Below are 14,443 nucleotides of genomic sequence, written 5' to 3'. Positions count from 1 at the left end.
AACCTCATCTGCAAACGGCTCGGTTAGCGTTCATTCATTAGACACTAATAAAATCATGAATACTTTTTATTTACTTTGTTTTGGTTGCGGTGTAGGTAATTTGATATGGGTTCTTGCTATGGAAAGGAAAGGAACGGAATAGTTTAACGCCTGTCCTGAAGTCCCTTTTAAAGTTTATGGAAGAGAGATAGGCTTATTTAAAAGCTACGGGCCACTTAGCTTCCTCAAGGTTCGTGGTGCGGGTCATATGGTTCCTATGGATTATTAGAAGTATAAGCTAGATATAATATGTAGTGTAATATGTTTATTATGTAACGCTAATGTAATTATTATTATGATTACCAATTCTATTCAAGAACATCGTTATCTTTTCTATTTCCAAACCCTAATCTGAATCTCAATAAAGTGGTATCAGAGCCACAACGATCCACGCTTATAGATCTTCAAACCCGTTCGAAAAATCACCAACTTCGCTCAATTCTAAAATCCAACAACCATCATTGACGACAACAAACGGAGGAATTCAAACCCAAATTCCAAAATTACTGGGACAAAATTATTATCACTGACACATACAACTTGTGGCGCCCAATTTTCACATTTGACAAATAACATAAAATTCATAAAATTTTGACATGACCCGTTTTTATTAAGAACTTTTTCCCCTGTTTTTAACAATATCAATTTAATAAGTCCTACGACACTTTTCAAAATAACAAAGTTATGACCATAAAAGGTTCACCATAAACATTTTGTACAAACTATACCCAAAAGGTTTAAGAAGATCCAAACTACTTACTAACAATCTAAACACAAGTTTGACATCATAACACAAAATGATAACTTTGACCCATTCATACTAGACAACTTGAACCGGAAGCGTGTAAAAGTCGACATTGTGTGTTCGGTTCGAGCGCGCTGCAATCAAGCATGTGATTTACCTATCATGCATAACAACGAACATTAGTTAGTCATAATACCAAACAAAATCCGTAACATTTATCACAAACTCTTATTCGACCCGTTTACATTTTACCCATTTGTTGACATTTCTTGTGTAAAACATTCTCTCACTTTTACATTATTTCCTTTAACTTTCTTTCTTTCCAACATCTCAACATCATTCATACATACATCCATTCGACCCATAAATAATGAGTCCCTACTCAAACAACATCACTATTCTTCATACATATCTAAATCATCCCGTTTGCAATGAAAACTTTATCTGACATTCTTGACATAACTTTATCATTTTTGACCCGTCTACAACAAGTCATTACTAAGCCCTTTCACATTCTTCTTGCCGAGCGATTCTTTCTTTTAATACCACTTGAGTGGTTAATATACATTCGATACAATCTTGCTACTTAACCGTTTTTCTAGCAATCAACATATCACAACTATATCATAAACAAACATACAACTTAACTCTAAGATTTATTAACTAACTATCATCCATAGAACTAAATAAAGAAGAATTAAGTTCACATGAACTTACCGTGATCTTAAGATGCTTGTGTCTTCGAGTGACTTGCGCCTTCTTCCTTCTTCGTGCCTATATGTCATAATCTCATACTTTAGCTTTCATAAACCTTACTTTCACAATCTTTATAGTATGTTATGGCGTCTACTAATCACATACATCATTATCATAAAGAAGTTGCATCAACTTAACAAATACTCATGTAAAAACCATAACTATTCTCACTTAGGCATTTTGTCGAACACATTGTGTGCGTATCACTAGTTTAGCATAATGTACAAGCATCTTAAGCACAATTTCCATAGTTCTCTCATTGATTACATGAACATCCTACTATTTTGAAATCTACCATTCAAATCATGAGCACATAGTTCTAAATCAATTATTTATAACAATTTCATCAATAAAAAATCAAATTAACATACAAAACTTCACAATTGCTAAACATTTCTTGACATGCAAGTGGGTTTTGCCCTAATCATGTTCATATTCGAAATTTAGCATCTAATGATGTCTAGACCTTCATAGCAACCATTAATCATACTGAATTTTATATTACATTCACGAATCACACAAAACCCATATAATCAAACATCATCAAATCACAAAATTTAACTTACTTGAGATCAAGAACACTTAGATAATCAGGATTCCTAGCTTATGCATTCGATTCTTCACTAATTTGGCATTCAATTGATGGAATTTTAGTGATTTAGGGTTTTGAGAGGGAGAAGTCCCCCTGGCTTCTCACGATCGCACACAACCAGACTCAAGTCTGGTTTCTTCTTTTTTTATCAAGTTTTAAAACATAATTACACATCTAGTCCCTCATCTTTTTACAACATATCACTTTACCTTACTTTTGTATACTAACTTTGCTAAACCTAAATGCATATTAAGGTTTCATTTTTGTTAAATACTAAAACCTTAAAAATGGTAAGATTTCATGTTTACCATTTCTTTTTGCTAAAGTGTTGCGATTAAACATCATAACGTGTCATACGAAATTTGGGGTGTTACAAGTCTACCCCCCTTAAAATTGGTTTCGTCCCCGAAACCAGAATACATACCGAATAACTCTGGGTAGTGCTTTAGCATATCATCCTCCGCTTCCCATGTGAGATCCGATCCCTTCCGATGTTGCCATTGAACCAACACTTGTCGAACGGATTTGTTGCGGAGTTGTTTTACTTTGAAATCTTATATTGCGACAGGCTTTTCAACATAATTCAACTTTTCATCCACTTCGATATCATCCAAAGGCACATATGCCGTGTTATCTGCGAGGCACTTTCGCAGTTGCGATATGTGAAAAGTGTTATGAATTCCATCCAACGCGGGTGGTAATTCTAACTGGTACGCCACCGCCCCGACCCGGGAGAGTATTTTAAATGGCCCGATGTATCGAGGACCTAGCTTCCCGCGTTTACGAAAACGGATTATCCCTTTCCATGGAGAGACCTTTAGTAACACATGATCTCCCACTTGAAACTCAATTGGTCGCCTTCGTCGATCCGCATAAGACTTTTGTCTATCTTGCGCTGCTTTTATCCTTGATCTAACCATATCAATCTTTTCATTCGTCTTGGCTACTACTTCTTTTGACGCGAGTTCTCGTTGACCCACTTCCCCCCAACAAACCGGAGTCCTACATTTCCTTCCATAGAGCATTTCGTAGGAGGCCATTTTTATGCTGTTATGATAACTATTATTATACGAAAACTCTACCAAGGGTAGATGATCATCCCAGCTTCCCCCAAAATCCAAGACACACGCCCTTAACATATCAACTAATGTTTATATAGTTCATTCTGATTGACCATCGGTTTGAGGATGGTAGGAGGTGCTAATATGTAACTGGGTTCCCAATTCTTCATGAAACTTCCTCCAGTAGCGGGATGTGAACCGGGTGTCTCGGTCGGATACTATAGACACCGGAACCCCATGTCGGGATATAATCTCGTTCATATAAACTTCTGCCATCTTTTCTGAATTATAAGTTTCCCGAATGGGTAAGAAATGTGCGCTTTTGGTTAGTCGATCAACGACCACCCATATTGCATCGTGCCCTTTTCTTGTCTTGGGAAGCTTAGTCACCAAATCCATCGTTACATGTTCCCATACGGCCTTTGGTGTTCGGCTTTTACTTGAGAACATGTCCAACACTTAGCAACATACTTGACAATGTCTCTTTTCATTCCCGGCCACCAGTAATTCATTCTCAAGTCTCAACACATTTTTGTAGCTCCTGGATGGATGGAGTGTCGAGACTTGTGTGCCTCATTCAAAAGTAATTCTTTCACATTACATCCCCGAGGTATCCAGATTCGGTCATACCTCATTTTCATACCATCCACATTCTCATTCAACTCGTAGATAAATCCTTTCGTCCTTTCTTTCTTTGAGTCTTCAGCATTCAGGGACTTAATTTGAGCCTCTCGTATTTCTTCAAGAAGTTTGGAAGTAACTACCATTTTCATTGATCTTACCCGAATCGGGGGCGGGTACTCCTTTCGACTTAGAGCATCCGCCACTACGTTAGCCTTCCCGGGGTGATAGTGGATATCACAATCATAATCCTTGATAAGCTCCAACCATCTTCGTTGCCTCATATTAAGATCTTTTTGTTCAAAGAAATACTTGAGGCTCTTGTGATCCGAGAAGATTGTACACTTCACCCCGTATAGGTAATGTCTCCATATCTTCAAGGTGAACATGACCGCCGCCAACTCTAGATCATGGGTTGGGTAATTATTTTCGTGTTGCTTGAGTTGTCTTGAAGCATAGGCAATGACCTTACCCCTTTTCATTAGCACACACCCAAGACGCTGATGTGAGGCATCAGTATATACCACCAAATCATCCGTTCCATTCGGTAATGTCAATACAGGAGAACCTGAGAGTTTTTCTTTCAATGTCTGAAACGCTTTTTCTTGTTCTTCACCCCATAAAAACTTCTCACCTTTCTTCGTTAACTTTGTCATGGGCAAGGCTATTTTGGAGAAATCCTGGATAAATCTCCTGTAATAACCAGCCAAGCCCAAGAAACTTCTTATCTCGCTTGGATTCTTCGGGGGTACCCAATTCATCACTGCCTTTACTTTAGACGGGTCCACGTGAACACCGTCCGTATTAATTACATGACCCAAAAATTGTACTTCTCTCAGCCAAAAGGCACATTTTGAGAACTTTGCATATAACCTTTCCTTGCGGAGCGTCTCCAGCACATCACGTAAGTGTGAAGCATGCTCTGCTTCACTTCGGGAGTACACTAGTATATAATCAATAAAAACGATTACATACTCATCAAGCATAGGCCGGCACACCTGATTCATTAGATCCATAAATGCAGCTGGCGCGTTTGTTAAGCCGAAGGACATTACTAGAAACTCATAATGTCCATATCGCGTTCGAAATGCAGTTTTCGGCACATCCTCTTCTCGTACCCGCAGTTGGTGATACCCTGATCGCAAATCAATCTTTGAAAACTAGCTCGCCCCTTGTAGTTGATCAAATAAATCGTCAATTCTGGGTAAGGGGTAACGATTCTTCACTGTTAACTTGTTCAACTCCTGATAGTCGATGCACATTCGCATCGAACCATCTTTCTTCCTAACGAATAACACGGGTGCTCCCCATGGCGAAAAACTTGGTCGAATAAAATCTTTGTCAAGCAGTTCTTGAAGTTGGGTCATCAATTCTTTCATTTTGGTTGGGGCCAACCGATAAAGAGCTTTAGCTACCGGTGCGGCTCCCGGGGTAAGCTCTATCTTAAACTCCACTTCACGTTCAGGCGGAAGCCCCGGTAAATCCTCCAGGAATACATCCGGATATTCATTCACTACTTTCACATTTTCCAACTTCGGTACAACTTGATTGGTATCGATCACGTAAGACAGATACACCTTTCCCCCGTTCTTTACATACTTGATAGCTTCAATAATAGAACAAAATTTTGACTCGACGACCCTATCCCCTTGAATACTTACCCGCTTTCCCTCCGAGGTTACTACTTGAATAACTTTCCTTTCACATTGTATTTCAGCATGATTTTGGGCCAGCCAATCCATTCCCACAACTACCTTAAATTCCCCCATGCACATTGGAACAAGGTCTATACTAAATTCCTCGTCTTCAATTAAGATCTTATAGTTTCTACATACATCATGCAATAGGTAACTTTTGCTATCCGCTACTTCCACTTCTAAAGGTACTAACATCTTTTCAAGTATAAAGGAAGGATGACATAAAAGTTCATTCGAAACAAATGACCTACTAGCCCCGGAATCAAATAAGACATTTACAGGTATTGAATTTACTAGGAATGTACCTGAAACTACTTCCGGGTGAGACCTTGCTTCCTCAGATGTTATCTGGAACATCCTTCCACGAGCCCTAGGCGGCTCCTCTTTCTTTCCTTCTTTCCTAGGCGTTTGTTGGAGCTTTGGACATTCAGATTTCATGTGCCCCGCTTGATGACAATTGTAACATGTTTTCTGATTTTCTTGACATCTATAGTACGGATGTCCCTCTTGCCCACACTTGTAGCACCCTTTCTTTCCAAGCAAACATTCACCCGAGTGGTGTTTCCCACACGTCTTGCAAGTCGGAATCCCACTACTTGTCTTCCCTATCTTGTTTGATCTTGATACTTTGCCTTTTTTGATGGATTTGTGTTGGTAGGCTTCTCTGCCACCCTTTTCTCTCCCCGTTCAACCTGCCTTCTTAACTCGATTTCCCTATCCCTTGCCCAGTCGATTAATTCATTCAATGTTGCACACTTAGAGGGATTTACGAACTCCCGATATTCAGCCTTCAACATAGCATGATAACGTATGATTTTCAACCTTTCAGTCCCCGCTATCTCCCCACAAAATTTCACCTTCTCGAGGAACTTATTCGTTATTTAATCAATTGTTTCATCCTTTTGTCGAAGACGTAAGAAGTCTTCTTGAATCTTATCAATTACGGATTGTGGGCTATGATATTTCAGAAATGGCTCCTTGAACTCTTGCCATGTCAACGTTTGTACTTTGTCATCCCCCAATTCCTTAGAATGTGCGCCCACCAATCCTTTGCTTGGAGTTGTAGGAGGCCCGTAGCAAACATCACCTGGTCCTCCACCTCACATCTACTTCTTACAAACACTGCCTCGGTGCTTGAAATCCATCTTTGACAAGCTATCGGGTCAATTTCCCCTTTATACGGCAAGGGGTTACATGCCATGAACTCCTTGTACGTGCACCTTCGAGTACTTTTCTTTGTTTGCAGTTCACTAATCATCTCTTTTAGTTCTTCCACCTTGGACGTTACTAGAGTATCGACTACTCCCAATACTTGACCTTCCACCTCTTGAGCTAGTCGGGAATTACTAGCTTCAATCGCTTTCTCTACTTCTTCCGCAATCATTGTTCTTATTTCATTTCGGCGTGCTTCATCGTCATCATTTACATTCACCACGTCAGCCATCTACATACAACATTCATTACATTCATTAGATTTCATTTCATACTCCCCATCATCACGTTTTAATATCATTTTATCATAACACATTCCATTCATCATTCATACTTCATGCCTTATCGTCATTGACGATTGTATCGTACCATATCATCCGAATTCTTTAATCATAACAAATTTTCCTTCTCATCATTCTCATGTATCTTTCCTTCATCATTTGATTGATCAAATTTGTATTAAATATTCTTTACAAAGCCTTTAAAATCATTTGGAACAAGTCCAGCATTCAAAATCATCGAAACAAAAAAAAATTCGGATCAGGGGGACGCTCGCGTAGCGCGACGGGTGGGTGGCTTGGCCCTCACGCTACGCTAGCAACACATTTTAACAGAAAGTTGTTTTCTTGCTGCTGTTGATGCCCAGCTCCGTGAATTCTCAAACTTAATTCTTAAAAACATCATATCTCAAGTTATACAAGTCCGTTTTACCCGATTCTTTTTCCTACGCGTCCGTAATTTAATTGCGGACCCGTTTAGCATATTTGTTAGCCGTATAACTCGGTTTAAGAATAAATAATCTATAAATCCAATTCTATTTCTAACTACAACATAATAAATTTTACAATTACTTACTTGCGTAGCGCTTCGGAACGAACACACCTTCATACGAGCTTTTAGTTTGAGTTCAAGCATTTGACTCAAATACTAGAATACCTCAAACTTCGGCTCTGATACCAACTTGGGGTGCCCAATTTTCACATTTGACAAATAACATAAAATTCATACAATTTTTACAAAATTTTGACATGACCCGTTTGTATTAGGAACTTTTTCCCCTGTTTTTAACAATATCAATTTAATAAGTCCTACGACACTTTTCAAAATAACAAAGTTATGACCATAAAAGGTTCACCATAAACATTTTGTACAAACTACACCCAAAAGGTTTAAGAAGATCCAAACTACTTACTAACAATCTAAACACAAGTTTGACATCATAACACAAAATGATAACTTTGACCCATTCATACTAGACAACTTGAACCGGAAGCGTGTAAAAGTCGACATTGTGTGTTCGGTTCGAGCGCGCTGCAATCAAGCATGTGATTTTGTTGGGTGTCGAATCCAGCAAATAAATATAATATAAACCCACTAAACACACTAAAATAGTATGAATGGAAGTAAGGTTCGTGTCCTCAGGGATACAAATTAACTAGTTATGCCAAAACGACTTTATTCAGATACGGCTGTTTTAAAAAGGGGGTTTTTAGTTTAACTAAAATGTAAAAACAATTTATAATCTTTAGACTAAAAAGAAAAGCTATTGAGAGGGGTTGGAAAAAATTCAGATGTCAAAAACTAATTTCAAAACTAGGGCAATTTCTTGATTCGGTTCGACTTACGATCATTAACGGTCACAGTGCAATGATCCCTTTTAGATAATAGTTAGTATCGACACTAGACGTCACGCAGTTGGGACCTCCACTCTATTTATTGTCTAACCAAACGCCGTTCGTTGATTAGAGCCAACCCGCTACTCTAAACTCACGCCGTTCGGATTTTAGCGTGCGGGTTGCGGGATAGAAGTATCAATTACAATCAAACGCTCACGACGTTCGGAGTGTTTAACTATATTGTATGATTCTATAATAATTTTGGGTTCATAGACAAACTCAAAATATTATTTTGTTCCTAGTCTCAAAAATTAAAACTTTGTTAGGGTTCTAAAAATTGATTGAACTTTATTAGAAAAATTAATAAGTTGATCAGGTTTATTAACAATCTAATATTTTCCGGATCGAATCCGTAGTAAAAACAAGAATCATATAAACAAACCACTAAAATAATTGGATCTAACGTGATCGTTTCACACAAGTTTATGAACCAAATCAAAGAAAATACGCCCCGATGTCGAAACTATAAAAGTCTAGCCAGACATGATGGCTAGTTCAATCAATACAAATAGGAAAGAAAACATCCGAAACTTACTAAACAAATTGTTCTAAAAAAATCACAAAAGAGAAAATGCCTTTTTTCCGATCTCGAGTTGCAGCAGCCGTCCAAATCGATTCCACCTTTTTCGTCCAGATGGTTTTTTATATATCACCGTCCTCTTTTTGATTTCCTACACTTTCTCGTGACATTGTTAGCATAAGGCCCATTTAATCTTTTCCTTTTTTTTTATGATGGTCTAGCCCAACAACAACCCATTTGCAAACAAATTAATTTTTGTTGGATGCTAGCATGCTATCTCGAGCTCCCTTGTAGAGTTGTAGACAACATTTAAACCTTTATTTTCTTGAGCTTTTAATTCGACACCTTCCACTAAGTTACCAATATTTAACCGCATTGTTCCTTTTGACTGAGCTTGAACATAAATTCCATCGCATCAATGGCTACTTTGCTCTTCTTGTTTTATTATGAACACCTCTTAAGATTTTCCACGCCCATTGTGATATATGGCGATCGCTCAACGCCTATAAAAGAAAACCAACCAAAGTAGATTCCATTCCACCAAAAACAAATGTTTCACAAAATAATGATGTTTGACTATGATATATGCATGATATGTGATATTATTTTAATATTATAGTGCTAGAAAATATGCCTAAAAATGCAACTAACAAATCTCCCCAAGCTTAAACCTTTCCTTGTCCTCAAGGAAGTCAAGAATAAGAACAAACCGAGAAATAAACACGAAAAATAATACACATAGGCACGCTTAATATATATATATATTTTTTCAACCCGCTTCTTTTATTCCGGAAAATAAACTTGTAATGAGATCATATCTAACAATATCAACTCCTATTATATTCATTCGAACCCGGGAAATACTTACATGTGTAACCGCGATTGTTGGTATTTTGTGTCCCTTTAAACTCAAACCCGCTTAATCACGACCAAATGCTTTCTGCTTAATAATATACAAATTTACCAACATGGTTCAATCGTCCCCACGCCCAACACCTATGGCAACATCTACCCAACCTCACGACTTTTTGAAGATTTCCAAAACCACACTTGATGCGACCATGCACCCAAACCATGACACGATAGTTATTATCTTTTTTTTCCGTTTTTCAAGGGGTCGGGACTTTTCTCCCTAATTTGCTCAAATATTATTTTTTTTATTTCGATTTCGATTTTTTTTTTTTCAAATTTTTGGCATACATTGTGCTCTTTTACCCCTTCCTTTTTCTCTTTTTTTTCTTTTTATTTATTTTTTTTTAACTATAATAACCTATGAGGTCAATTTTTCACCTCTTTGAGGTCAATTTTTCACCTCTTTATTTATTTTTTCAATGAAATTACGGAGGTGTCATGATATGGGGAACATGGTGTGTGATAGAGGATATGCAACTCAACCGATTTTTGGTCGGGATCAATCTTTAACCACAAGCATCAAGATGGGAAACTAAACACATATATAATTAAGGTTATTGCATACAACATTGGCGTTCCTAAGTTAGAGCCGAGCCTATCAACACATCCCGAGTCATCTATGTTTTCTTCCCCAAAGTTACCATTTCACGCATAAGCTTTGACATGCTAGAAATCATATCATTTCTCACTTTTTCCACAAATCATTTTCAGCGGAACAGAAACGTTTTTTTTTTTTTTTTAAGAATTTTTTTATGCATGTATATACACCCTAAATGCAATGAACATGAAAAATGCAACTATATGCAACTATTTACAAACTAAGTAATGCATGCTATGATGAAAACATAAAAATTACCTCTAATCTCCCCAAGCTTAAGATGTAGCATCGTCCTCGAGGCTTGAAGAAATATGTGGAAGGCATCTACAAAGACGACGGAGGTGGCGGAGATCCAAGTCGCTCTATGGGTGCGTAGCCAACATCAAACCATTCCAGTAACTTTACCCAACCGATGTTGTCAAACAATGTCTTCACACCTTCTAGTACACCAAGATCTTTCAGTGATTCTTCATGTGCGAACTTGGTGTTACATAAATCCCGCTCCTTAAGAATCGCCACCTTCTCTTTTTATTTAAGGGTTTGTGACTTTTCCTTCTCATTTTTACCGCTAGGAGACGAGGCGTGACTTGAAGACTTTTTGTTTGCACGCTTTGCGGGTGGCAATGGCGAAGCGGTTTCGCCATGTCGTTTCTTTGTCCGCATATCAACAACCTGATGTCGGAGATCGGAGACGAACGAGATGAGGGACGGAGAAGTAGGGCTGTGGCGTCGGATGGAGGTGGTTCAGGTTGGAGGGTTATTGACCGGCGACCGAAGATGATGACCGGCAGTGTTGTGTGGATGGTTTCGTCGGAGATTGGGTGGATGGGGGCGGCGGTGATGTGAAGAAGATGAAGATGGAGGGTTTGTCGTGTGGGTGAATAGAGGAGGTGATGTAACAGATCAGAGATGTTTAGGGGAATTGTGAACTGGATATGGGGATATGGCTTAGGTTCAAAATAAAAGCCTTAATTAATTTTTTTTATTAGGTTATTATTATTATTATTATTTCAGCTTGAAAATTGGCATCCTCCCTCTTTATTCACAGAAGGTTCACCCGGCCGGGTGAGATTTTGACACGCCCGTGTCAAGGTTCCGATTAAAAACTAGTTTTCACATGATCGGGCCTTTTTCTTTTAAATATCTAACACGGCCGGGTTAAACTTTTGACTAAAAAAAACTTTTTTTTTCTTTTATTTGTTTTTATATTTTTTTTTGTTTTTTTTTTATGGAATTAAAACAAAAGAGAACAATACGAAATCACGGGTTGCCTCCCGCGAAGCGCCTTTCTTTCTCGTCTTTGGCTAGACTTGAACCTTTTTTCGTTAATCTGGTGCTTGCTCAATACATGGAAGAAGCTTTTGGACAATACTTGGTGATTTCATTTTTGATGCTCTTTCCTTTGCTTTCTTCTGCGGGTTCATGAGGATCGTGACATCCATTAGATCCTCCCCAAGCTTAAGCTTTTCAGGAAGTTCCTTTAATGCAGCTTCGTCAATGTTTTTGTTTGACACTAATGCTTGAACATCATGGTTAGACAACTCAAAACATTCATTAGTTAGTGGTTCAATTACATCTATATAATTCAAAGACGAGACATCCCTTGTGTAACGCATAGCATCATCTATTGAAATTGATTACCTCCCCATCAAATTCCATAGAAAGGGTGCCGCTATAAACATCGATTTTTGTCCTTGCGGTTTTTAAAAATGGCCTCCCTAATAATATATAACTTGAATTTCGGGCTTCATCACCCTCCATGTCTAGCACATAAAAATCAGCTGGAAAGACTAATTCATTCACTTGAACCAATATATCTTCTAATACACCTTTTGGGCGTACTATGGATCGATCGGCCAATTGAATGACTACCCCAGTCCTCTTTAACGGTCCTACATTAAGTGTTTTAAAAATAGAGTATGGGAGGACGTTAATAGAGGCTCCAAGATCCAACATAGCTCTAGGCACAGTGATATTCCCCAATTTAGAAGGAACGGTGAAAACACCCGGATCCTTGCACTTTGGAGGTAGTCTCTTTTGTAACACTGCAGAAATATTTTCACTTACCTTGACGGTTTCATTACCTTTAAGCTTCTTCTTTGATGTACAAAGTTCTTTGAGGAACTTCGCATACCGTGGGACTTGTTTAATGGCATCAAGAAGTGGAATATTTACCTCTACCTTTCTGAATGTCTCCATGATTTCTTGCTCTTCCCTTTCCTTTTTTGTGCTTTGTAGCCTTGATGGGAATGGAGCTATCGGAGTAAAGTTCATTTCACTTCTAACCGGTTCTTGTAATTTCGTCTTATCCCGGTTCTTCTTCTCAACAACAATTTCCTCTTTTTCTTGCATACTCGGACCGTCGTAGCTCTTTCCACTCCTCAAAGTAATGGCACTCACGTTGTGCTTTGGGTTATTCTCGGTTTGTGCGGGCAATTTACCTTGAGACTCTAATTTACTCACCGAGCTAGCAAGTTGAGCCATTTGTTGTTCCAAATTCTTGATGCTAGCTTTAGTCTCTTGTTGGAACGTATGCGTGCTGGTTGCCAAACTTTTCACAATGTCCTCTAAAGACATTCCTGAGCTTCCCGCTTGTTGTTGTGCAGATGGTTGTTGTCTAGACTGATAGCTTTGTTGTTGTTGATTACCTTGGAAGGGCGAGCGTTGCTGATACTGTGGGGGCCTTTGCTGATAACTCATGTTAGGAGGTCCCCAATTCTGATTGCCTTGATATTGTTCATATTGCCTTGAATTTTGCTCCTGGTAGCCTCCAAGTGCTTGTGCTTGTTCAACATCTTCTTGCAGTGTGGGACACATATCAGTGGGGTGTCCAAATTGTAGACAAATTCCACAAGCTCGTGTTTGTGGCTCAGCACTCTTATCCTTGGTGAGTTGCATGACCGCTTTTGTCAGCTCAGCGAGTTGGGTTTCGATGTGAGGAGTGCTCACTTCCTTGACTGTTCGTGGAACATCCGTGTACCACTCATCATCCTGTGCCGAGTGCTTGGTGTCTTCAGCTATGGAGGTAATCAAAGCTCTAATCTGAGTTGGTGTCTTATCAATTAAAGCTCCTCCACTTGAGGCATTAATCAAACGCCTCTCCAATGGTGCTAATCCTTCACAAAAGTATTGAAGGAGTTGGTGATCGGTTATGCCATGTTGTGGGCAACGAGCACACAACTTTTTAAATCTTTCCCAATAAGTGTGCAAGGCTTCTCTTTTGAGTTGCTTGATTCCGATGATCTCCTTGCGCAGGATCGAAGCTTTGACTTCTGGGAAGTATTTGTCTAGAAACAGCTTTGCAAGTTCATTCCAAGTAGTTACTGACCCTGGTGGTAGGTAATATAGCCATTCTTTTGCTGAGTCTTGAAGAGCAAAGGGGAATGCCCTTAGCTTGATTTGATCTTCAGTGACATTGTGTGGCTTCATACCAGAACACACAACGTGGAACTCTTTGAGGAACTTGTGTGGGTCTTCATTCTCTAAGCCTCGGAAAAGTGGTAATAGGTGAATGAGTCCGGATTTCAGCTCAAAGTTTTCCACAGTAGGGTAGTTAATGCAAAGGGGCTGCTGTGGGACATCACGAGTCGCCCATTGTCTAAGGGTTTGTTCATTTGCCATTGTAACTGCGGGAAATTGTGGTTTAGGTGAGTTTGGTTCTTGGTGGGTATGGGTAGGTGAGTGTGGTGGAGTGATGGGTGTTTCTTGATGGGATTGTGATTCCGTATCGGTTTCTGATTCACTTGACAAGAGTATGTCCTGCCAAATGTTGGAGATATAGAGGATGAGGAGCTTGCTAACTTCTTTTGTTGTTTTGCTTGCTTCCTTAATCTCTTTGCTGTTTTCTCGATCTCTGGGTCAATCTCGAGTGGTGTACCTGTACGCAAAGATCTTGGCATAAAACGATTAAATTTGCCGTATCCCCGGCAACGGCGCCAATTTGTTGGGTGTTGAATCCAGCAAATAAATATAATATAAACCCACTAAACACACTAAAATAGTATGAATGGAAGT

General features: G+C 38.9%; 1 protein-coding gene across 1 annotated transcript; it reads right to left on the bottom strand.

Moving 5' to 3' along the window:
• Window positions 1-11,754: 11,754 nt before the first annotated feature.
• Window positions 11,755-14,050, bottom strand: LOC110919727. The gene is made up of 2 exons (XM_022163986.1): window positions 12,071-14,050; window positions 11,755-11,970 (listed from the first exon to the last, which is right to left on the bottom strand). Exons 1-2 carry the CDS (start codon window positions 14,048-14,050, stop codon window positions 11,755-11,757), a joined length of 2,196 nt encoding a protein of 731 aa, XP_022019678.1.
• Between the last annotated feature and the right edge of the window lie 393 nt (window positions 14,051-14,443).

This window comes from Helianthus annuus, chromosome 16 (assembly GCF_002127325.2).
Source record: "Helianthus annuus cultivar XRQ/B chromosome 16, HanXRQr2.0-SUNRISE, whole genome shotgun sequence".
Lineage (NCBI taxonomy): Eukaryota > Viridiplantae > Streptophyta > Magnoliopsida > Asterales > Asteraceae > Helianthus > Helianthus annuus.
Note: the sequence above shows the minus strand (reverse complement) of the source record. Positions and strands in the feature narration are given on the sequence as shown.

Coding starts and splice junctions, on each gene's coding strand:
- LOC110919727 (XM_022163986.1), bottom strand. CDS start 14,050: ATGGCAAATGAACAAACCCTTAGACAATGGGCGACTCGTGATGTCCCA. Junction 11,971..12,070: donor CTATGGAATTTGATGGGGAG/GTAATCAATTTC, acceptor GAATGTTTTGAG/TTGTCTAACCATGATGTTCA.